The sequence below is a fragment of the Sorex fumeus genome, unplaced genomic scaffold (genome assembly GCF_029834395.1).
Source record: "Sorex fumeus unplaced genomic scaffold, SorFum_2.1 ptg000265l, whole genome shotgun sequence".
Lineage (NCBI taxonomy): Eukaryota > Metazoa > Chordata > Mammalia > Eulipotyphla > Soricidae > Sorex > Sorex fumeus.
In genome coordinates this window covers 29,604,529-29,630,222 of record NW_026606322.1, presented here as the reverse complement: position 1 = coordinate 29,630,222, position 25,694 = coordinate 29,604,529, and the positions used below count along the sequence as shown (strand labels likewise).

Here is a 25,694-nt window from a genome sequence, read left to right as displayed (position 1 = left end):
GCGTCAGGCGGAGGGGTGACCCCCGGGGTGGCAACAGGTGACCCCTACCTAGGGCCTGGGCCGTCCCCCCTCCTTCTCATCACCGTCCCCCGCGCTGGAGGTGGCTCCCAGACACGCATGCTGGCAGGCCTCTCCCCAAGGCGCACTAGCTAGAAAAGTTCAAGAAACGTTTCTCTGGCCCTCACGGAGCTGCTCTGGGACCCTACTCTGAAATCAGCCCCGGAGAACACCCCTCCTCTCCCCCTTGCCACACAGAGCACCCCCACCTCAGCCCAGCCTGGCAATTCTGCAAGCTGAGTTGCTCCACAGGGACTGGGTGACAGTAGATAATATGGTCTTTACAGTGCATCTCTGGATCTCTTAAAATAATAGCAATAATAATAATAATAACAACAGGGGCCAGAGATAGAAGAGCAGATAAGGTCCCTCCCGGGCTCCATAGCAGGCATCCTATATATATGGTGCCTGGGCACCACCAGTAGGAATTCCCAAGCGCAGGGTCAGGAGTAACAGCTGAGTGAAGTGCCTGGATAAGAGTCTGGAACGATGCAGTGATGGACCTGGTCTAAGCCCCCTGCCCACCCCCCTCCCCTGCCACCACACACACACACACACACACACACACACACACACACACACACCAAGGCCCCATCATGCAAGATGTGTGCCACTGGGTTCGCTCCAGTCGGCCTCTCTGCAGGAGTTAGCAGGGGCTCCAGTGACCTTATCTCTTATTTTAAAACTTTAGGGGTCGGGCTGAGAGTACAGCAGGGAGGACGTTAACCTTACATGAGGTGGACCCTGGTCTGATTCCCCCCACCCCATATGGTTCCTAGAGCACTGCCAGGAGTAATTCCTGAGCACCTAGGCAGGAGTAACCCCTGAACATCACCAGATGTGACCCGAAAGTGAAATAAATAAATAAATACATTTATTTTTATTTCTGGGCTGGAGCGATAGCATAGCAGTAGGGTTTTGCCTTGCGCGCAACCGGCCCAGATGAGCCAGGTTCGATTCCTCTGCCCCTCTCAGAGAGCCCGGCAAGCTACCGAGAGTATATCGCCCGCACAGCAAAGCCTGGCAAGCCACTCATGAGGTATTCAATATGCCAAACACAGTAACAAGTCTCACGATGAAGACATTACTGGGCCCGCTCGAGCAAATTGAGGACAGTGCTACAGTGCTATTTTTATTTCTATTTTTTTTTGTTTTGTTTTAGGGGCACACCCAGCAGTGCTAAGGTCTTACTCCTGGCTCTGTGCTCAGGGGGTCCCTCCTGGTAGGATCCATATGAGGGTACAGGGGACCAAATGGGGTGCAGGGCTGCATGCCAGGCAAGCATCTTACCCGCTGTGCTATCTCTCCAGCCCCCTGCCTTGGCCTTTCAAAGCTGGGAGGGAGCCCCTGAAGCAAAGGACTCGCTCTCCCTGGAGGCAAAGTGACAAGCTTGGGGTACCCCCCAAGGAGGCTGGGGGTTTCTGCTCCCAGTTGAAGCCCTTTAGGGGTTTAGTGTTCCAGGAGCAGTAGCTTAGTGCCCCAGGCAGGCATTTCCAGGGCCCCAGGACAGGGCTTTTCTTCCACCTGAATCCTAATTTATCCCAAGTGCTGGAGGCACTGGCAAAAACAATCATTAAACCACAGCAGCCATCTCAGAAAGGGTCACGGCCAGCTGGGCGGCCTGACAGAGGAGTAGGGAGAGTGGCCTCCCACCAGGGCCAAGAACACGGGTCTGCCAGAGAGGACACGGCAAAATTGGAGATGGCATGGGGCCTTCTCCACTTTCTGAGATTTTTATCTCATAAGCAGCTCATTTCTGAATTATCCACTCATATCCCAAGTGGGTAAACGGACAGGAGATTCTGAATTTCCAAACAGAGGAGCACTTGTGGGGGGTCCGAAGAGATAGTGCACTGGGTAGTGTACTTGCTTTGCACGTGGCCAACCCCTGGTTCTATCCCCGAACATCCCATATGGTCCCCTGAGCACCACCTGGGATGAGCCCTAGTGCAGGGCCAGGAGTAAGCCCTGAGCATTGCCAGGTGTAGCCCCCAAACAAACAAAAATGAGTGTTCTGGGCTCAGTCACTGCTGAGTGGTCCGGGAGACCCAATGGGCCCAAACATACCAAGTTAGCAATGCAGAGTTGTTTCCAGCAAGCTCCCTAAGCCCCCTCTCCATCACAACCCTCCAAGGTCACCTGCGCCGTGATGCCTTAAAGAGCCACCAAAGGCGGACACGGCCAGACGAGAAGACAAACACTGCATGACGTGTCTTGCAGATGCCACACAAAGAAACCTGCACCATGATGGTGGTGGTGGTGGTGTGTGTGTGTGGGGGGGGGGGGGGGAGAGGGAGGAGCTGTCCCACCCACAGAAGCAGCAGTGGACAGGAAGGGTGGCAGCAGAGGCAGGGACAGCAGACAATGGGGTTCCAGGGCCCAGTTTTCAGGTCAGGGAGGAAAGTTCTGGCAATCTCAATATGGCACCAGTGTGCCCTTGAAAACTTGGCTTAGAGGGTAGATGGTGCGCGCGCGCGCACACACACACACACACACACGGGTAATTATGGGAGGTGATGGAGGTGCTAATTAACTTGAGTGGGTAATCCTTTCACAATGTATATGGATATTAAATCATCATATCCTACACTTTTAAAAAGGCAACAAAGAACACAGTATTGCCCAGGGTGGGAAAGAGCATCTTCCCAGCCGAGTGGCCCGTGCGCGTCCTCCACCAGCTGCCACACATACTGTGTCTGGGGAGCGTGGGAATGGACTCCGTCCGCACCAACCCAGACCCCGTCACAACTTTCAGGCAACTCCCAAATGCTTTTAAGGAAGGAAGGAAGGAAGGAAGGAAGGAAGGAAGGAAGGAAGGAAGGAAGGAGAAAGGGTGGGATAAGGAGCAGACAGGTGAGTTAAGTTTCTGGGCCAGAGAGACGGTACAGGGACCAAGGTGCTTGCGTTTTATGCTGCTGACCCTGGTTTAATCCCCAGCACTGCATATGGACCCCCAAGTACCCCCAAGAGGTCAGAGTCCTAAGCACAGAGTCAGCAAAAGGCTTTGAGCATCAAGTATCTAGGGGCCGGTGCTAGAATATAGCAATAGAACACTTGCTCTTGCATGTGGCCAACCTGGGTTCAATCCCTGGCCCCACATATGCTCCCCCATCAGGAGTGATCCCTGGGCACAGAGGCAGAAGTAAGCCCCATGTATCACCAGATATGGCCCCCAAATCAAAAATAAAATAAAAGCTTTTAGGGCCAGAGAAGTAATACAAGGGGTCAGTTGCTTGCCTTACATACGGCCGGTTCTCGACACTGCACATGGTTCCCCAAGCACTGCCAGGGTAAGCTCTGAGCACCACTGAGTGTGGCCCCCAAACAACGAAACAAATAGTACTACAGCTAAAAAGAAACAGAGCGATCCATTCTAATGACCCCGAGGCTCCCACTTTTAAGCCCTGAGCACCACCAGAAAAACAAATAAAAATAAGTTTCTAAGGGAGCGTCCAGAGATATTGTAGGGTGAAGCCCCTGCCTTGAAAACAGCAGGTTCGATCCCCAGCATCCCTTGTGGTCCCCTGAGCATCACCAGGAGGGGTACTGAGTGCAGAATTGGAAGTAATCCCTGAGCATCGCTAGGTATGGCCCCCAACCTCCCCCTGCCAAAATGTTTAAAATATAATAATAAAATAAAAGGACAATACGAAAGTTTCTAGGGCCTACTCCATTTCCAATGCATTCCCAGCCCCGGGGATTTTAGAGGGATCTCAGTGGAACAAAAAAGCAATAGGTGCATCTCATCTCTCTACTCTCTGCCCATGATCATCTGCCATAGGTGATCCGAAAGGGTCTAGATCTGCCAACCAACGGAAACACTCAGTGGGTACCCTACAACTCAGGCTCCCGTGTGTGTGTGTGTGTGTGTGTGTGTGTATAGGGGGGCTGAGGTGGAGGAGGGAATATTAGGCCACACTTAGCTGAACTTAACCAGGACTTCTTCCCGGACCCATGCTCAGGGATCACCCCTGGCTGTGCTGAGGGACCTTCACGGAGTTCCACGTTGGCCACGCGCAAAGACAACACCTCCCTCTCTCCCCTGCCCCCCCCCCCACCTCGTTTGCTCTCCCGGGCCTCTCGGCTGCATTTTGAATAGAAGGCAAGAGAGGTCTTGACTGTCCATGATCATTTGGGGGCACCCCACATCTATGGGGGGAGGAGAACATGGCGGTCTTCGCCAGCTGCTAGGGCCACTTTCCGGGGTCCCCACCCTTCTTGGGAGGAAGTGAAAGAATCTGCCACAAACACTCTACCTGTGGCAGTGGGAACTGAACCTGGGGCCCCCCCATGCAGGCAAGGCAAGTGAGCGACCACCTGGCCGCATCCCTGGCCCGCTCCAAGCTGACAAATGCACGAAGCAGAGAAGTTCCTGAACCCCTCAAGACAGGACCGATGGGCACAGGGCAATCCCCACGGCTTCAGATGAGGGGAGGGGGGGAACCCTGGAGAGCCCCCAGTGTCCTGGGTTCAATGTGGAGGATGAGGCCAGGCGTGGAGTCGCAGGTCTGGCCCCTGAGGGGTTGGCAGATGGGAGGCTGGGCCTGGTGCCTTCTAAGCCCTCCTCTGCTCTTCATTCTACAGTGGGCCCGTGGCTTGGCCCAGCGGCCTGGCCACTCCACTGTCCACTCCATGTACTCCCCTTTTCCAACAGTGCTCCTCCTAGGGGTTCCCGGACAAGAGATTCACATCTATTTGCCTTGCAGAGTGTGTGTGTGTGTGTGTGTGTGTGTGTGTGTGCATGCATGTGTGTGCGTGCATGTGTGTGTGTGTGTGTGTGTGTGTGTTCAAAGAGAAGGATAGAGGCAGAGAGCTGACAAGCCAAGCCTCCAGAACAAGTCTCTTCATGGTTCCTAACACCCCCACAAACACGTCACCCCTCGCTTCCCAGACAGCCCCAACATCTGAGCGTGAAGCCGCAGAAACACTCACCTCTAGCCCCGGTGACCTGAACATCTGCGTGGGCCCCCCGGTGCTGCCTGTCCCCTCACCGCAGCTCGGGCTGTGTGTGTATGTGTGTGTGAGCCTGGGACCGCCAATGGAGCTGGGCCCAGGGGTGGTGAGTGCAGCGCCGAGGCCTGCGGGTCCCTGCATACTTCAGGAGCCGCATCCCGGTGTCAGCGCTGGGGAATGCTCCCCACCTGTGAGCGTGGCCGACTCCACCTTGTCTCACAAGTGGTTAAGCAGGCCGGGTGACACCCCAGACGTGACGTGGCCCCATCGGCAGGGAAGCCGCTGGCTGCCCAGCCCCCATTTGGTCATGAAGCTGGGATGTCCCAAATACCCAGAAGCCCAGGCGCTGTCGGCCTGGTAAAAAAAAACGATGCCAGACCGAGGCGACGCTTGTCACCTCCTGGTTTGCTCAGGGGCACCAGCCGCCTCCAACTCAACTCGAGAGTGAGGCTGTTGGGGTCAGATGCCTGGTGCACACTGCGAGGTCTCAGGAGCCTGAGGACAAACAGAAACCATTCCCTCCACAGAGGCTCTGAGCATCCCAGGAGGCTGCATTCCAATGCAGGGATGGCCCTGGCATTCTTGGAGGCCTGGACTCAGCCCTGGGGGACGGGGCTTCCAGCTGCTCAGGAGAAAGGCAGTTTTACTATGTAGTGAACATTCTGGAAGACAGGCTTTCCAAGAGCTGCACTGCCCTCTCAAGTCTCCAGGAAACCCCACCCTCCGTTTCCCCTACCTCCGGAGCCCCTGAGAACCTGCAAACTCTTCACAGCGGCAAGGAACCCAGAAGATCAACCCCGGGCGGAGTTCCAAGCAAGGCTCAAATGTCTCTAGAGTGAGGCTGAGAGACAGTGCAGTGGGGAGGAGACCATTGTCTCACCAGAACATGGTTTCCCCACTCCCAACCCTGCCAAAAGTGATCCCTGAGATCTGAGCCAGGAATCGGCCCTGAGCACTGCCGGGTAAGGCCCAGAAATAAACAAACAAACAAGAAGTTTCTGCAGCAGGTGCAAAGTGGATTCCACCCACAGAAGGCTGAGCATCCTGAGGCAACTAACCGGATCCTGGATTGTAACCCACAGGGCAGAGGAGGTGGAGGGAGACAGTCAGACCCCCACCTAGAGCGAAAACAAATCCCAAAAGGGTGAGTGATGGAGTTCCTGAGACTGGCAGAGATGCGCTAGCAATGAGCCTTCTGGCCCATAATAAAGGACTTTCAGGGCCGTCGAGAGACTTCGAGTCTCCCGGACCAACTCTCCCCAGTCCAGCTGTCTGGCCATTGACCAGTCTCCATTCCACTAACTAGTTTCCGAGGAGGAACAAGGTCCACGTCCCTCCTGGAGGAGCAAGATCTGGGGCCAAACATGGGACAGGCTTCAGGGTTGGGTCAGCCCAGAGACACCTGTTCCAGCTAGCCCCGGGACACTGCCTTGGAAACTTGGGGGGCAGGTGCCTCAGCTGGCACCAAGGTGGGCTCTCGAGGTGATTCCTGCAGGGATTTACACTCGGAGGGACGGGATTTCCCTGTGTGTGCAGCAGGAACACAACTGGAAAGGTAACTGCCCATAACAGTCGGAGGGTCTGCTCTGCGGGGCACTTGGAATATTGAATAGATTTACAGACCTTATTGTTGGCTACGAGGTCATTTCTCTGATGAATTTAATGTAGCTTTGAAAATAAAGGACCAAATAAGATGGCCTCTCAGTATCTGTATTGCAAACCACAGTACCCTAAAGGAGAGAGAGAGTGAGTATGAGGGAAATTGTCTGCCACGGAGACAGGGGGAGGGTTGGAAAGAGGGGATATACCGGGGACATTTGGTGGTGGAGAATGTGCACTGGTGGAGGGACGGGTGTTTGATCATTGTATGACTGAAACTCAAACATGAGAGCTTGTAACTGTATCTCACAGTGATTCAATTAAAAAAAAATTAAGGTAGCTTTAATAGAGTTGGGTAGAGGGGGCTGGAAACATAGTCCAGCAGGTAGGGAGCTTGTCTTGTATGAGGCAGACGCAGGTTCAATCCCTGGCATCCCACCTGGACCCCAGAGCACCGCCAGGAGTGATTCCTGAGAAGTAACCCCTGAGCGTCACTAGGTGTGGCCTCCCAGAAGTTACACACACACACACACACACACACACACACACACACACTTGTGTAAATAAGCCAAAAAGAATATAGGAGAAAAGACTGAATTTTTGTGGGCTGAAGTGACCTTGGCTTGCAGAGACCTTGCACTAAAACCATTTCTACCTTGTTATATTTTAGGTCGTACTTTGCCAACTCTATTAAGTAACTCTGCGATGCTCAGGCATTACTCCTGGTTCTGCACTCAGGGCTCAAGAAGAGGTGCTTGGGGGACCATATGGGATGCTGGGGATTGAACCCTGGTTGGCTATGTGCAAGGCCAACACCCTACCCGCTGTGCTATCTCTCCAGCCCCGTCACGTTGTTGAAGTCTAGCATGTTCCTAATCCGATTGAACATTGCCTTCTTATTGGAGGGACAGAGGCTTCCAAGCAGTGCTCAGAAGGGTCCGAGGCCCACCAGTGATTTCCAGTTAATCAGGCCAGTGGGCCAGTGCTAGGTCTGAGGAAGGGATAGGAAGCATGCCCCACCCCCCTCCCAACTGGGCCAGGGATTACTGGGGGCCACCACAGAGGTGCTGGAGACCTCTCAGGTCACAACAAGAGAGCATGCTCAGGAGAGCATGTCAGGTGAGAGGCCTGCCAGGCCATGTGCCCTAACTGAAGTACAATCTACCACCCCAACCACCATCTTCTCTTCTCCCCACAAAGCTATGGACACTCCCCTTCCCCGGACAAGGAGGCTGTCGAAGCCTGTCCCAGCTTCCTGATACTCCCTCCCTGGTACACCCAGTGTGCTCTGGTTTAACTCTCCCAGGTAATAACCTCACTGCAATGGGCAGCATTCTCGACAAGAGGCAAACCTATCAATCTATGCCAGCCAGAGCACCGAGACGGCGACATCAGCCACTTTGAAAGGCACCAAGAGCCGGAGCTAAGCCAGGACAAGCTTCTAGGGCTGTGCCCACCCGATCCCCTCAGCTGTGTGACTATCGTCACAGCCCTGGCTGTCTTCAACTAACTCTGTCTCGGCCCCAAGTAGAGAAGGCTCAGCTGAGCTCCCTGGGGGAAAGTGAGGGCTCAAAGAGAGGGAGACCAGTGCTCCAGCAAGCAGACCAAGTCCCCAAGGTACCTGCCACAGGTGCCAAAAACACACAAGACTGAAAAACTGGATATAATGGCTACGCCCTAAAGTGAATACGACTGGGTATGTCACTCACTGGAAATACTGCAGTCTTTGTTTTATCCCTCTCTTGCACCTTTTAAACATTGGGATTGTACTTAGCATGATACTCCCCATGACCATCCACTTATATGCAAATTTCATGATTTCATCTTTTCTAATAGCTGCATAGTACTCCACTGCGTAGATATACCAAAGTTTCTTTAACTGTCTGTTCTGGGGAACTCAAGGGTGGGAAGATGTGGGGGTGGCAGGAGGGATACAGGGAACTTTGGTGGTAGAGAATGGGCACTGGTGGAGGGATGGGTACTTGAACATTGTATGACTGAAACATAATCACGAAAGTTTGTCAGTTTGTAACTTACAAACTTATTTGTAAGTGACTCATTAAAATAAAATTTTTAAAAATTTCAGACTGTAATGATCACGCTGGGTAAGAAGTGCATGCTGAATGTAACAGGTAAAGGAACAAACATGATCACCTCTCAGTATGTGTTTTGCAAACCACAGTGCCCAAAAGGAAGGAGAGAGAGACAGAGACAGAGACAGAGAGAGACAGAGAGAGACAGACAGACAGGCTGGGGAGAGGGTGGGGAGAGGGAAACTGGGGGCACTGCTGGAGGAATGCATGTTGGAACCCTGTTTGACTGAAACGCAACCATCATCAGCTTTGTAACTCTGCATCTCATGGTGATTCAATAAAAAAGAAAAGAAAAAGAAAAAGAAAAGAAAAGAAAAGAAAAAAAAGGAAAAAAGACATACAGATAGACAACAAGAAAAAATAAACCCTGAATTCTAGGGGCCAAAGAGATAGTATAGTGGGTAGAGCACTTGCCTTACACATGGTCAACCTGGGTTCGATCCCTGGCACCCCACCTGGTCCCCAATACCTATCAGGAGTGACCCCCGAGATCAAAGCCAGGAATAATCCCCGAGCACCTCTGGGTGTGGCCCCATAACTAACTGAAAATTCGAATTTTCATTTTGTCACTTGTATTTCTCCACAATGAACCCCTTAATACCTGCCCCAAGCCCACTTAAATCTGGCTCATTTCTTTTTCCCTTTCCTCAGGGCAAATTTTCCAGGATGCCCTTTCGGCCTAATTCTCTTAGAACTCTCTCATGGACAGCCACTGGAACTGGAGTCCTTGAAAAACTTAAAAAGAAGAAAAACAAGGGGCTGAGAGAGAATGAAGCAGGCAAAGTGTTTGGTCGCACATAGCTGACCCGGCTCCTCTCCCGGGCACCACATCTGGGTCCCCCAGGCACCAGCAGGCACCAGCAGGAGTGATGACCCCTGAGTGCAGAGCCCGGAGTACGCCCTGAGGACAACACTGAGTGTGACCCTCCCAAGACCCCCTCCCCACCAAAAAGAAGATAAAGACAAAAAAGGGACTCAGACATAATTCCGAGGATGCTTGAAGCCTGGCCTCAGGTAACTCCCAGCTGAGAGGGAGTCAGAGCTCATGAGTCATCCTTTCTCTTTCCACCTGGCTTCCTGGGTTCACGTCTCAAACCCTGTCCCCCTCCCTTCCCTTTCTCGCCATCTCAAGAGGATGCTGCTTCAGCCCCTCTCCTAAGGCCCCCACTTCAGCCATAGGCTGGCTCTCCTATCTGTCTGCACCCTTTTCCCTACCAAGGCCCAGCCCCAGGCCAACACTCCATCCTGCATCCTTATCCAGCTGGAGCTTGGAGCTTTGGATAAACCCATTCACCGGATTCGTTCCAACCGTGCTCCTCATTACCTCCAGTACTCCTCCTTCTTCTCAAGAATGCACTGAATCACCGTGAGATGCCAAGTGGCAGAGATGCTCATGACTGAGTTTCAGTCACACCATGGCCACCAGCATCCTCTTCCTTCCATCAGCGTCCCCTGTTTTCCTCCATCCCCCCAGCCTGCCTGCCTCTAGAGTAGCACTGTAGCACTGTCTTCCCATTGTTTATGGATTTGCTCGAGCGGGCACCAATAACATCTCCATTGTGAGACTTGTTGTTACTGTTTTTGGCATATTAAATGTGCCACAGGGAGCTTGCCAGGCTTTGCCTTGCAGTGTGGGCGGGATACTCTCGGTAGTTTGCTGGGCTCTCTGAGGGGGATGGAGGAATCGAACCCAGGTCGGCCGCGTGCAAGGAAAATGCCCTACCCGCTGTGCTGTCGCTCCAGCCCTGCCTCTAGAGTAGATACTTTATTCTTCTTAGGCCCTGTGCTTTGCAATACTTCTACCATTGTCATAATGGTCCCTTCTCTGTCCATCTACCCTCCTTCCCTCTTCTTTTTTTTTCTTCTTTTGGTGTTTGGGCCACACTTGGGTGCCTGGGATCGAACCCAGGTCAATTGGCTACATGCAAGATAAGCATCCTCATTACCTTACTATTCCTCCAGTCCCCTAAATCCCTCTTCCAAGTCACATGCTAACTAGCCTGCACCCTCCCTTCCCCCTGCCTCACCTCTATACCGGCCCCATTGGCCTCAGAGCTAGCCTGCAACTCCTGGGGCTTGGACCCACTTACAAGTCAAGGCTAACTCCCTTCCTTGCTATAGGCCCCGTCCCCTCAAAGGGCCAATCCCACCAGCCTATCTGAAATAAACACACACACACACACACACACACACACACACACACACACAACACACACACCGCCCACACTGTTTTACCTGGTCTTTCTAACCATGCCCCATTCTTTTGTCCAGAGCAGGCCATTAGCTTATAATATCAATTGTCTGCACACACCCAAACCCACACCCCCCCCACACACACAAGCACACACACATACACAGACACACACCCCATGCTGTTTTTACCTGGTCTTCCTAACCATGCCCCATTCTTTTGTCCAGAGTATACCACTAACTTATAACACCAATTGTCTGCACACACGCACACGCGCGCGTGCACACACACACACACACACCATTTTACCTGGTCTTCCTAACCATGCCCCAGAGCATGCCACTAACTTATAATGCCAACTGTCTGCACACACACACACACACACACACACACACACACATACACCCCATGCCATTTTTACCTGGTTTTCTTAACCATGCCCCATTCTTTTGTCCAGAGCATGCCACTAACTTATAATGCTAATTGTCTGCATGCGTGGGCACACACACATGCACACACACACACACACACACACACACGCATGCTCATACACACATGCACACACACACACACCCGATTCACCTCAACTGGCTCCTCCACAAGTTCAGGGATCTTTTCTTCACGGGTTCCTCCCAGGTGCCAAGAATAGCGTCTGGCATGGGGTGGGAGCTTCAGAGAAAGCGCTGCCGAGTCAACTCGCTGGCGGCTGCTCGCCCTCTCAAGGAAAAACAGCAGCGCGCATATATTTTCGCCCGATTTAAAGGTTGACTCATTTCGAGGGCTCGGCTTCCCACTCAGCGCACGTTGGGGTGACAAATTACTCCTCACCAGAGGCTTAACTTTGCAACATTCCACCTGCCCCCGAATCAGCCGACTTTTATCTCAACAATGTCTCTGTCATTATCTTTAAAGGATGGGATGCAGGCAGCCCCACCTGGGTCCACCCAGGGCACAAGAAAGTCCCTTGAACACATCTGGGAGAAGTCCTGTGGGGTGTACCTTAAATGCCCCCATGTTTTAAAAAAAATAAATAAAATATTGGGGCTGGAGCGAAAGTACAGTGGGTAGGGCGTTTGTCTTGCACGCGGCCGACCTGGGTTCGATCCTCGGCATCCCATATGGTCCCCCACCACTGCCAGGAGTAATTCCTAAGTGCAGAGTCAGAAGTAACCCCTAAGCATCGCTGGGTGTGACCCAAAAAGCAATAAATAAATGAATAAAATATTAAAAGAAATTAAGGATGACACAACGAACTGATTTATGACCCCGAGTGGACACTCTAAGGTGGATGGGAAGCAGGGGATGTCCAAAGGAAACGCGGCCTCATTTGGTTCTGCTTGGGCTTATGCTCAGGCGTCCTCAGAAGCTCCTCTGCCCTCTCATCTGGCTTAGGAAGCCAAGGAGGAAACAGGGGGTGGGCCACAGTGTGTGTGCAGGGACACAGACTTGGTCACTCCCTGTGCGGGCACAAGGCGAAGAATGAGACTTTCACAGGCCTGAAACATCGCCACTCGATACCGGCACAGAAAAGGAGCTGCTCGGAGAAAGTGGACCAAGGGGGTTTGAGATGATGTCGTGTGCGTGTGTGTGCGCACGCTTGCGCATTTTGAAGGGAGAGGGGATCTACTGCCCTTCCTATTCCAACTACCTGGGCGAGACCAGGGACCCCCCACACCCAGCAGGGCCCCACAGACAGTGCATGCAGGAGCAGCCAGGAAACTCCCAGAGGTCTTCTGGGAAGCCAGAAAGCGAGGGGCGGAGGAGGGGGAGAGATTTGCAAGCACATCAGACCGGGCCTCCCAGCTCACCGCTTTATTTTTGAAATAGTTTCATGAGAACAAGCTGGGAGCTTGCTGCGGCTATTGGACTGGAAGCGCCAGGCATTGTTCACACTCGTTTCTCCATTTTTTAATGCCTGACGCACATCCAGATCGGACCCCCAGGGACAGTAGCCCCTTAGGAATCTGTGATCCTATTTGGTGAGTCCAAAGGGATCAGGGAATGGCTGCTCTGTCCAGAGGAGAGAGAGAGACAGAGGAGAGAGGGATTCTTGTTGAAAGGGCCAGGAAGATTGGCCCATAGTTGGAAGCCTGCCTCATGAGCTGAGGAGAAGGCAGCTGGGATAGGGAAGGGATCACTACGACAATGATGGCTGGAGGGATCGCTCAGGATGGGAGATGTGTGCTGAAAGTAGATAAGGATCAAATGTGATAACCTCTCAGTATCTGTTTTGCAAACCATAATGCCCAAAAGTAGAGAGAGATTATGGGGGAAATTGTCTGCCATGGAGGCAGGGGGAGGGTGGGGAAGAGAGGATACTGGGGACATTGGTGGTGGAGAATGTGCACGGGTGGAGGAATGGGTGTTTGATCATTGTATGACTGAAACTCAAACATGAAAGCTTTGTAACTGTATCTCACAGTGATTCAATACAAAAAGAGAGAAAAAAAAAAGAAAGAATTGGACGAATCCGCTCCAAAATGAGTCATCTCCAAAGAGAGGGGAAGGTACTCATCCTGCAGGTGGCTGACCCCAGTTCAATGCCCAGCCCTGGACCTTGACCCCTGAGCACGTCCAGGAGTGATCCCCAAAGAGAGTCAGGAGTCAGCCCTGAGCACAGCTGGAAGGACCCCAATTACCACCCCCCCCAAAAAAGTGATCTGAGTGTTTAACTTGCCTGTCACAAAAGGAAGATCAAAGGGAGAACAGGAGCATGAAGGAAAAGATTAGGGGGCAGGGAGACGGCTGAGAAGCTACAGCATGCAGGAGACCCAGGGTCAAACCTGGCACCACCTGGTCCCCACCACAGCCACTGCCAGGGGCGACCCCTAAGTATGTGCTCCTTGTCCCCAAACACTGTGGGGTGTGACATCCCCCCCCCAAAGTACTTGGTAGATGACAAAAAGGGAAAGAAAGAAAAATTTTAGAAGGATTTTGTCTGAAAAAGTTGGTTTCTGAAACAAGTAACGTTCGGGTCTTACAGAGAAGCTTCAGTCTGAATGTGTGGCAGTCCTAAAGCTTCCTCTGAGAGCCTCAATCGTTTCTCTAGGAGCCCAAGACACTCTTCAATCCGACTTCAATTGAGTAACCAAGCGAGAAAGTCGGGAGGGATCCAGTTTCCTTCTCCACTCGTTTGGTTTGATGTGTGTGGGTCCCACCCAGAGATACTCAGGGCTGACTCCTGGCTCTGTGCTCAAGGATCCCTGAGCAGGGGGCCTGAAGGGCCGGCTTGAGCACATTCTGTCTCCTATTCCATCTTGTGCGTCCCACTCTGTACCCTGCTGTAAAGAAGTACTGGGAACCCCCCCCCCCACAAGGTGTCAGAAACTGGACACACATGTTGCCACCAGCACCCCCTCATGACGAGGGTGCTCAGAAAAGGAGAGCACTGCACCACTTGGATAGAAACATGAAATTCATCTCACTGTCTTAACAAAGGGCCTCCTGGCTAAGCACTTCTCCTGAGCAACACGGACGTCATCCCAGGCCCCGTGCTAGGGTTGTGTTATCTCCCCTCCACGGATCCCCGAGCCTCTCGGGGAGGTGAGAGAGTGAGTTCTGGAAGACCAACCACGTCAACCTCTTCCAACCAGATCACCCTTAGTTGCAGCCCCTTGAGATGGGCCATATCAGTTACAGCTCCTTGAGATGGGTCAAGCCTTGTGCTGGACCTTCCCACACATTCCCTAAGCCCTTTTCAAGAGGCCGACTCAGGTTCTATCCCCGGCACCCCCAGATGGTCCCCAGAGCCTGCCAGGAGTGACCCCTGAGTGTAGAGCCAGGAGTAAGCCCTGAGCACCACCAGTAGAACAGCCAAACAAGACAAACCAAAGAGGCACTGAGATCCATCAAGGCTCCTGCCCGGCAGGGAGCAGGGTTTAAAGTCACGGCTCAGCTCTACTGAGGTTTAATAACTGCTGCCAGCGAGGACACCAGGTTCCCCCTCCTGGGGCCCTGCCCTTGGCGCCTACCAACAGACCAACGTTCAAGTCAATGAGGTGTCCTCCATCAAATGTAAGAGACAATATTCTCCCTCCCTCCCTCCCTCCCTCCCTTGCTCGCCCCCTCCCTCCATCTTTCTCTCCTCCATCCATCCTTCTCTTCCTCCCTCTCTCCCTCTCTCCCTTCCTCTCTTTCCCTCCACCTCTCTCTCCCCCCTCCCTCCCTCTTTCCTTTCCTCCCCCCCCTCTCTTTCCAAAACTAACACCAGGACACAGCCCTTAGGTAGGACCACCAGAGTGAATCCCACAGCATGCTGGGATGCAGGTGCTAGGCTGACAGATGCTCAGGTACGCTGAACTTTTTATTTTTTTTTTTTTTTGCATTTTGGGTCACACTCGGTGATGCACAGAGGTTACTCCTGGCTTTACACTCAGGTATTATTCCTGGTGGTGCTCGGGGGACCATATGGGATGCTGGAAATTGAACCTGGGTCTGCCACGTGCAAGGTAAACGCCTTGCCTGCTGTACTATCGCTCCAGCTCCAGGTATCCTGAATTCTAAGCATCTCTGCAATGCCACCATCATGGACCTAACAACGCTTAAAAATCTAAATGTAAACTCCAGTGCCCACGTGTTTCAGTAATACAGTCAGTGACTGAACAAATACTGAGAATGACCAACCCCTCTTGCTTGGATCACGTTTGAGACTAGCGAGCTGTCCGTGTTATTTCAGATAAAACTCTTTTGTTGTCTACTTTGGGGCCTCACTTGGGTGGGTGCACTCTGGGCTCTGCACTCAGAAATCACTCCTGGAGGGCTTGGGGGATCATATAAGATGCCCGGGATCAAGGCTCAACTCTGGGCCAGCCATGCGCAAGGTGCCCTAATCGTTGTACTATCACTCCGGCCCCCATAAACCTATTTCCTTCTAGTCTCAGAGGTCACAGTCTGGGGTCTGTCAGAAACACTTTCCTCCGAGGGCATGAACCTGATGGCACAGGTTTAGCGAATTCATCCCTCTGGGTCAAAAATTTTCACCTCCTTTGGTTGGTGAAGGAAAAAAAAATGAAAGAATTCTTTTCAAGGAAGGCTTCACACTTACTGCCTCTTAAAATACACTGCTTGGCACGTAGTGGGTTCTCAGGAAATCGCATTGGACAAACACGGCCAACTCAGTCTAGGAAGTGTGGGCGCAGGGATAGTGGAGCGCATAACTCTGGGATTTGCTTCAAAAGATGACATCTTCACTAAAACTGCTCACTCGGTTCAGAGTGATAGTACAGCGGGAAGGGTGTTTGCCTCACATACAGCTGGCCCATGTTTGATCCCAGGCATCTTATATGGTCCCCCGAGCACCGCCAGAAGTAATTCCTGAGCAGAGAGCCAGGAGTAACCCTGAGCGTCATCACTGGGCGTGAGGAAAAAAAAATGCTCATTCAACATAACAAGGGGCTATGAAAACCAGACTTCCCTTCACTGTAGAGCCCACCTCGAGCCCATTTGGTGGACACACAGCCCAGAGCCTATAGTCACTCACACTCTGGGTAGGCAAGGTCAAAGGTCAGAACAGAGGGGCCCAGAGACCACTGCACTCTGCACGCCACTCAGCTGTGGGGGCTGAGTGTAAAAAAATTCAGCACCTTACAGAGATGCTCCTTCCGGAGGATTCCGTGCCTGTTGACGGACCAGGCTGGCAGGCCACAGGCCAGAGAATGGGAATTCTACCAAGCGGAGACACGTGAGCACTGGGGGGGAAGTGGAGGGGGAGAATCTCTCTGAAGGAGATGCACCTTGAGCCGCACCCGGATGCTGTCGGGAAGCAGAGGGTCAGCGCCGCTCCACCCCCGCTCCTCGTCCATGGGGTGTGAGGGTGAAGGCCAGGGCCAGCAGCCTCCACTGACCGAGACAAGGCTGAGAGGGACTTAGCGTAGAGCTGCACATTTGTCTCGAATCATGCTTCCTTCGCATGGTTCCAGGTCAAAGAAACGCACGCAAGGAATTTGCCTTTAGTGACATTCAAGATCTAAACTCCCGAAGGCCCAGGGCCACCGCCCAGCATCCACCCAAAGAAAAAGACCATGAGAAGGGCTGGAGTGACAGAACAGTGGGTACCTGCACAACCTGGTTCTATCTTCGACACCCCAGATGGTCCCCAGAGCACCCCCCCAGGAGTGATTCCTGAGTGCAAACCCAGGACGAACCCCTGAGCATCGCCAGGTGTAGGTCCCAAACAATCAAAAAAAAAATAGTGTGGAAACAAACTATAAGATAGTATAGAACTGGGGGCCGGAGCGATAGCACAGTGGGCAGGGCATTTGCCTTGCACGCAGCTGACCCATGTTCGATCTCCAGCATCCCATATAGTCCCCCGGGCACCGCCAGGAGTGATTCCTGAGTGCAGAGCCAGGAGTAACCCCTGAGCATCGCTAGGTTGACCCCCCCACAAAAGCCAAAAAAAAAAAAAGTATAGATCCTGACAGTTCTGTACTCTAGGACTACACAATACTATATAGATACTGTCAGATAAACAGTGTAGGACTATACAATAGGATTTAAAAAGAAAAGTAAGAAACTACCAAATAGCTACTCTAAGATATATACTGTAGGACTATACTCTAAGATACTATGCCACATAAATACTGTTAGACAATACTATGAGGACTACAGAGACTATAGATGAGTACTATATAAGTATACTATACTGTAAGATACTATAAGAACTATACTCCATAGATGCTGTCAGCATAAATACTGGAAGGCCCTACTGATCTGGGCCCCCAGAAATCCCCTTTCTACAGAGAGTGTGAGATGGTTGTTGCCAGGGGCTGGGGAAAGTGGGAATGAGAGCTTTGTTTAATGGGGACAGCATTGGGCTTTCAAGATGAAACCGGAGGGCTAGAGTGACAACACAGCGGGTAGGGCATTTGCCTTGCACGTGGCTAACCCGGGTTCGATTCCCAGTATCCCATATGGTCTCCCGAGCACTTCCAGGAGTGATTCCTGAGTGCAGAGCCAGGAGTAACCCCTGTGCATCACTGGTGTGATCCAAAAAGAAAAAAAAAGATGAAACGAGGTCCACAAGCAGACATGGGGAGCCTTATACCTCACGTAACTTCAATCACCCAACTCTGCCTGTGCTCATAGCAAGATAAAGACGGCAAACTCTTTCTGGTGGGCAACGGCCACAAGAAAAACCCTCCTGTCAAAAAAGAGGGAACAGGGCAAATGCACTTTCCCCTGCAGAGGCTTCGGAAAAAAAGCACCATCCAACGGTTCCGATGCAGAAACGTAGAGTGACTTAAAAACCAAACCAGAAAATGAATCCCCAGAAGACTTGTATGATGTCTAATTTAAAATTCCAAAAATAAAATTAGAAAACTAAGATTTTGAAGGGGTAAAAAAAAATTCTTTAAATTTATTTATCTTTTTTAAATCTGCTCTCCAGCCAGCACACAGAGAGTGCAATGCCAATTTTTTTTAGCGCCACCCTCCACCCCACCCCCCACCTCCCCGCTAAACTGCAGGTTCTCCACCATCTGCCTGTTATATTTAGACCCCAGCCCCCGGCTCTGCAAGAAAACTAGATCTGGAAATGCCCGTTTGACTTGCAGGGGTGGGCATGGACCTTCCTGGCCAGGTCGAGGTGGACCTGTTGCTTTTCAGCTGATCACACAATGGGGGGTGGGGGGAGTGCCAGGACATACCTTTCAGCTTTTAAATCCAAAGCCCACTCCTGCAAGCCCCCTGCTCCTCCTTCTCACAAGCCAGGTTCCTCGGGGTTGGTGGGGGGGGGGGGGGCGGGAGGGGGCTGCAGGAAAAAACAGCTTGCAGAATGATCAGCAAGGGACCCAGGTGGCATGGCCGTCCCTTTGTTCATCATCCTCACCAGTTAAAGGTCCTGGATCTTTCAGCCCGTCTCTGAGAATAAAACGCTTCCCCAGCTACTCACTCTCCTGTGCCCAGAGACGCACCCCGCCACCCCTTAAGCAGGCAAAACTGGGCGCCCTTTAGCTCACTCTTCCGAAGGGTCCCTAGTCAGGACTGGCCCAAGGTCGGGTCTTCACTTGAACACAGAGTGGGGAAATTGGAAGCCACGCGCGTGCAGGTCCTCCCGCTCTCTCTCCCCTCCAGGGACAGGGCTGGCCGGCATCCCCAAGGGAGCAGGAAATTTGTCAGGTGCTCCTCTTCAAACAGGAAGCCTGGCAGCCTCGGGGGGCGGGCAGGGAGAGGGGAGCAAGCTGACAAGTGGCCGGAGCGTGCCCCCTGCATCCCCCGAAATGCCACCTGGGGTGCCCGGGCACCTTCCAACTAACCTCTTCCCACCGGCGGCCGCGACGCCGAAGCAAAGCTCCCAGAGTCCACAACCCACCGTGCCCATCTGTCCGCCGCAAGGAGCACCGCCAGGCGGGAAGCAGAGAATCGGAGAGTCTCGAGGCCGGGAGAGCCGGCGGAGGGAGTGTCGGAGAGAGAGGCGGTTTCTCCCGCTCTGAACTTATCAGCCGGGCTCCCACTGCTATCAACATCACCCCCACAGGCAGCACGCCTCCCGGAATCCCCACCCCTTATCTGCAGAGCTGTCACCAGAGGGGCGATGCAGGGGGAGAGAGGGAGAGAGAGAGAGAGAGAGAAGGAGAAAAGCTGCAGCCGTGGCCGCCGGGGTGGAGGGGTACCCAGAGGAAAAACCAGAAACCCAGGGAGCTGCAGCCCCGGGGAAATCAATCATGCCGCCTGGACCCTGGCATGCTGCCAGCGTCGTCTCCACCCCCGCCCCTGCGTGTGACTTGGGTCACTCCTCTTACCTGTGTGGTCTTGGCCCTCCTGCCTTGCATGCTGTTGCTGTGGCTGATCTGGGGGTTGGTGGCCCCCTCGGAGAGACAGTGAGATTTCCGGCAGGGCAGCGTGTTGTAGTTGCTGTAGGGAAGCCCCTCGTCGGTGGCGGCAGCTGGCACCTTGTGGCTCGCCAGATCGGGAATATCCGACACCAGGTTCCGGCCATAGCCCGCAAATTTGCCGCCGGGGCCCCCGTTGGCCGCGCCTGCCGCTGTCACCGCCGCGGACACCGCTGTGGTCTTCTGCGGTGGGTACAGGTTGCCCAGGGAGTTGGCGCGCTGGCAAGAGCCCCGTGGGCGCGGGCTGGCCTGGGTGCCCATGCCCCCCGGCTCCTCGCCGTCTTTCTCCTCGGCCGAGCCCAGGATCTCCTCGTTGCTGGTGAAGTGCTCTTGGCTCAGATCCGAGAGGGAGAACTCGAGGCTGTCTTCCCGCCAGATGTCAGCCGACTTGGAGCGCTTCTTCTTGAAGCTGGCCGTCTCCATGAACACGGGCCCGCCCGAGGAGGAGGAGGTGGCGTAGGGCCGCGGCTGCCTGCCTCCCGCTGCCAGGCAGCGCCCACCCCCGCCGCCGTACAGCCCCCGGCTCTGCTCGGGCTCCGGCATGCTCTGCACGGAGGCGGCCGTGAGCACCAGGCTGCCGTCCACGTGGGGGGCGATGGAGGAGTCCGTGTAGGACACGGGTCTCAAGCCCAGCCCCACCCGGTCCACCCAGATGGGGCCCTCGAAGTCCTCCAGGGGCCCCTCCGGCGAGAAGGGCTCCAGGCCATTCTCGGCCAGTGACTGGGGGATGCTGGGCGTGCTGCTCGAGCGGGTGCTGACCTCCGAGTGCCGGTGGATGGCCTTCCCCGAGCTGGCGTGCCGGCTGCGCCGTGCCTTGTGTGACAGCCGCAGGGAGCGGGAGGTGTGCTTGCGCCCCAGGCTGGCGTGCTTCTCACCGTAAAACTCGTGCTCTACATTCTGGCTTTCGGCGTTTCCCATGGTGTGAGGGTCTGCAGCAGAGGGGGGGCAGGGGAGGAAAGAAAGGGGGAGTTGAGCACATGAGAGGCAGGACTTGGAACAGACGGGGCTCAAGGTGGAGCAGTGAGGGCAGATGCCCACCCGGGCACCACCCCGGTGGACTTCTCATCAGAGAGGGGGTGGGTGAGAACCGTCAGCACCCATCACCTCGGGAGAGGTTTGCAGGGATCAGCCTCACTAGAGAATCAGACGGGAATGCAGGTGCCTGCAAACACACCAGAGGGGGCAGTCCTTGCCTATCTCCCTCTGTTGGCTTTTTTTCCTTTTCTTTTTGGGTCACACCCAGCGATGCACAAGGGGGTTACTCCTGGCTCGGCACTCAGGAATTACTCCTGGTGTTGCTCGGGGTGGTGCCCTATGGGATGCTGGGAATCGAACTCAGGTTTGCCGCGTGCAAGGCAAACGCCCTACCCGCTGTGCTATTGCTCTAGACCCCTCCCTCTGTCTTTTTTTTTTCTTTCAGTTTGTCCTCCCAGGGCTAAAGCGAGAGAACAGCAGTCAGAGCGCTTGCCTGGCACGCAGCTGACCCAGGTTCAATCCCCCGAGCCCTGCTGAGAGTGATCCCTGAGCACTGAGGGAGGAGTCAGTCCTGAGAACCATCAAGTGTGCCCCCCCCACCCCCCGGTCGAAGGAAAACAAGGAGAAGCTGGACTCTCAGATGTATACTTACAACTCCAAGAGTGGATTGGAGAGATAGCACAGGGGTGAGGGTGCTTGCTCTCACACAAAGCTGACCTAGGCACGATCCTCAGCACCACAAAGGGTGCCCCGAGCCCCGCCAGGAAGGATCCCTTAGCAAAACTGAGTGTGGCCCCAAAACCAAGGGGGGGGTGGGGGGCAAAAAACTCTAAAAGTACAAAACCATCAGTGCCTGCCAAATGAATTAATTTCCTTTTGGGAATGACCTGCTTCACCACACAAAATAAAACTCAGGAGGGTGTTGTTCGGGCCACTTTCTTTCCTCCCAGACCTCCACAGCCTCATGCTTGCCTCCACAGACATTTCAAAAGCAATCGCGTGCAAACAAAACAAAACCAACCAAAAATACCCCCCTTCCCAAGTCCAGACCTGAGACACGTTATTAGGTTTCCCAAAGAAGCAAAGTTGAAGAAGGCAAAAATAAATACATAGATCTAAAAAGGTGCTTTTGGGGGTACTTTTCATTGCCACACATTTTGCAAGCCTTGATTTTGGTGTTTTGGGGGAGGGGGTGTGAAGTAGGAGGGGGCAGGTGAAGGGCTGGGCTCAACAAAACAGACACCCTGAAAGGCTGAGCCTCTGCTAGCAGCCGACTAATGGGTCTATTCTGGGAGCCGCTCCAAGCCCGAGAACATGGGTCTGGTACAGTGAGCGCCGGGAACAGAAATGCACATTATGAAACCGCTCGGTGTGGTTCAGCCTCTTGGGACAGCCCAGGCTGACTGGAATCCCTCCTGCCCCGAGTTCACTGACCTGAGGGCTGTCGAAAACAATGAGACACAGACAGATCTTCTAAAGTTCAACAACCGGGACTTGATTTTAGCTCATTCTCTTGAGCTGGCAACGAGGCTGCACGTACTACACTGAGTCCCTCTCCGCACAATGGAAATGGTCAGGAAGGAGAGAGGTGGAAGAATCAAGCAGTCCTGAGCCTGCAATCACCTCCTAGATACTCATGCAAGAAGTAGCCAATGAGTAGTTAGAATGTTCTAGAAGCCCAGGACACAGAGAGGGACAAGGGTGCCACATCCCTGTCACTAGTAAAATTAACACGTTTGGAGCCAAGAGATTGTACAGTGGGTAGGGTGCTTGCCTCACACGTGGCCGACTCAGGTTCAATCCCCAGCACTGCCCATGGTCCCCTGAGTACCCGCCGGGAGTGATTCCTGAGCGCAGAGCCACGAGGAATCTCTGGTCATCACCAGGTATGACCCCCCCAAAAAAAACAAAAACTAACATGTTAGCCCGAGAAGGCAACCAACAGAGTGACAAATGGTGGATTCTTACAAATCTGGGCCACTGACCCCTTATGTGTGAATCTTTTAGTCTTCGACCATTCTACTGAGAACACTGCTTAGACAACTACAACCCCATTTTTATGAAAACAACAATTTGCAGCATCAAGAAAGGAAAACCTCCACAGACTGTTCCAAGATTTCCGAGATAAAGTAGTCGGGGGAAACCAAAGGCTTAGCTCTGTCAGGGCAGAACCTCTCCCCCCCCCCCGCCCGCCCCCCCACCCCACGACAGGTTACCCATCCCAGGAGGTTCAGGAGGCTCAGGGGGAACTTTCCAGGAAAGTGAGTAGCAGCAGCAAGAATATTTCAAAGCAACTGGTTCACACGCCTCTCTGGCTGGTATTTTTATGAGCCCAGAAAGAAAGAAAAACAAAAGAGAAGATTAAAAACTCAATATGGTAGAAGGGAAATGAAATGATCCCATTTTCATGCATGGCCATTTATTTGATTTATGGCATCTACATTCCTAAGAAAGGCTCTCCATGACTTTGAAAAGGAAAATAAACACACATTTCATCAATGTTGAAGGACATACATGAGCAATTGCTTAAGAGTTTGTCTGTTTGGGGGTTTTTGTTGTTGTTTGTAGGTTTTATTTTTTTGTTTGTTTTTTGGGGTGGTTTTTCAGGGGCTGTGTGTGTGTGTGTGTGTGTGTGTGTGTGTGTGTGTGTATGAGGAGTCTATTCCTACCAGTGCTGGGGATGGACCCCAAGGCCAGTGCATACTAAGTCTGTGGTCAGCCCACTGGCCAATCTCTCCAGGTCATAGGTCATGATTTTAGTTTTTATTCATAGTTTTATTTTTATTTTTTGCTTTTTTATGTGTAGGGCCAGGAATCAAACACAGATTGCACGCAGAGCAACGCTTGTGCTCTGCTGTTAGGGTGCATCTGTGGGCCCTGACTTCTTTAAATGTACAGCGAAAGAGCTGGATGTGGATGCCAGGAAGATGGCAGAAGGGTATGAACGTCCTTTGCAAGTATGAGGTTAGGAGTTCAACCCCTGACACTGGGATGGGTATTGGGACAGCGTCTGACTGAAAACCAATCATGGACCAACCATTAACAATACTGTAACTGTGTATCTCACTGTGATTCAATTAAAAAAAATTATTTTTTAAAACTCTGGCACCACAGGGCTGGAGTGACAGCATAGCAGGTTAGGGCATTTGCCTTGCATGCATCCAACCTGGGTTCGATTCCCAGCATCCCATATGATCCCCTGAGCACTGCCAGGAGTAATTCCTGAGTGCATGAGGCAGGAGTCACATTGCCAGGTGTGACTCAAAAAGCAAAAAAATAAATAAATAAAATTGTCACTGTCCTCCCATTGTTTATCGAATTTCTCGAACAGGCACTAGTAACATCTCCATTGTGAGACTTCTTGTTACTGTTTTTGGCATATCGAATATGTCACGGGTAGCTTGCCAGACTTTGCCGAGCGGGCAAAATACTCTCGGTAGCTTGCCAGGCTCTCCAAGAGGGGCTAAGGAATCAAATCCGAGTCAGCCACATGCAAGGCTATGCTATCGCTCCAGCCCAAATAAGACTAAAAAATAAAATAAATAAACTCTGACACTGCATGGCCCCTTGACCACTGCCAGGGGTGGGCCCGGTGGCAGCCTGCTCTGTTGGGCCCAGGTGGCAAGGCAGCTTCAGGCCCCAGCACTGGCCCAACAGTCTTGGTTGGCCAAGCACTACTGGGAGCGCACTGCTTAGAAGGCACCCTCCAAAATTAATCTTTAAATACATTTTTGAAAAAAATATATATATACTTGGGTGTATCTAAGTATCCACGTATTTGCTTGCTAGAAAGGCATCAAAGCTTGGGGGATAGGGGGACTCAGAACACCCCTGGAGGGTTCCTGGTTTCCTTCTAACACTGGGTGGGGGGATAGAGGAAGGGAGACTTGAAAATAAGAATTAATCGTGGGTTGAAAACTCTGGGCCTCCTCAAAGTCTGGGTGGGCAACCTTCCCCAACTCCCTGTACTTCCAGAAGCCCTGGCAGCCACAACTGTGACCCAGTTTTCATTGCTATTTCCAGTAAGTTAAATATTCTGTCCATTTAAATATTCTGGATTTTCTGGAGTGATACCTCCAAGCTCAAGGATACTAACATCCCAGTAGGAGCATACCAGGTTGGATGGGAATATAAACAGACCTCAGTAAAGCTTGACCAACCAAAAAAAAAAAAAAACCAAGAAAACAAAAACAACAACAACAAAACATTAACACAGGAGGCTCAACTAGCAACAATAGCTTAGCAAACTCTCAGACAAGGACATAATAACAATTTTCACAAATTTTCTTTTACTGGATTATTTTCTGATCACTTCATTTGTCATTCAGTGATAACACACAATACAAGATAAATAACTGTGGGCCTGTTATGGGGGCAGGCTTTGAGGGGTGGCTGGAAAAATGGACACAGTGGTAGAGGGAAGGTGACAGGGGTGTTGGGACTGGGGTTGGAACACGAGTGCCTGATGTTCAAAGCATCATGAACATCTTTGTAAACCAGTGTTTAAATAAGATGGGAGGGAAAAAAATAGAAAATAACTAGCCCTGAGGGGTGGTAGGGGTAGGAGACGGGGTGCAGGAGAGAGATTACACAAACCGTATCAATCCCAGCACCATCAAAGTTCCCTGAGCACCGCCAGGTGTGGCCTCAACACCCCCCTCCAAAAAAAAGGAAGTATCCCTGGCCCCAATTTAGGCCCCCATATAATCACATCCATTTCACTATAAAAGAGGAGTGCAAAAAAATAATGTTTAAAGGAAGAGGTAAAAACTTGAAGGGCGGGGAGGCTGGAGTAATAGTACAGTGGATAGGGCATTTGCCTGGCACAAGGCCAACCTGAGTTTGATTCCCAACATCCCATATGGTTCCCTGAGCAATGCCAGGAGTAACCTCTGAGCATTGCCAGGTGTGACTCAAGAAGCAAAAACAAAAACCAACCAAACAAAAAAACCTTGAAGGGAGGAATGGGGAAAATAGTCCCCTGAAAGTCACTAC

General features: G+C 52.4%; 1 protein-coding gene across 3 annotated transcripts in view; it reads right to left on the bottom strand.

The window, feature by feature from the left end:
• The window catches only part of TIAM1 (TIAM Rac1 associated GEF 1), a 228,821-nt gene that overhangs the window by 130,709 nt on the left and 72,418 nt on the right, over window positions 1–25,694 (bottom strand). For 2 of the 3 annotated variants that reach the window (XM_056109264.1, XM_056109265.1), the window contains one exon: window positions 19,635–20,653. In XM_056109264.1, the coding sequence (XP_055965239.1) occupies window positions 19,635–20,642 (1,008 nt within the window). In that variant the 5' untranslated portion in view covers window positions 20,643–20,653. Of the gene's footprint in view, window positions 1–19,148; window positions 19,219–19,634; window positions 20,654–25,694 lie in introns of those variants that run through there. The other variant, XM_056109266.1, reaches the window with a different exon arrangement.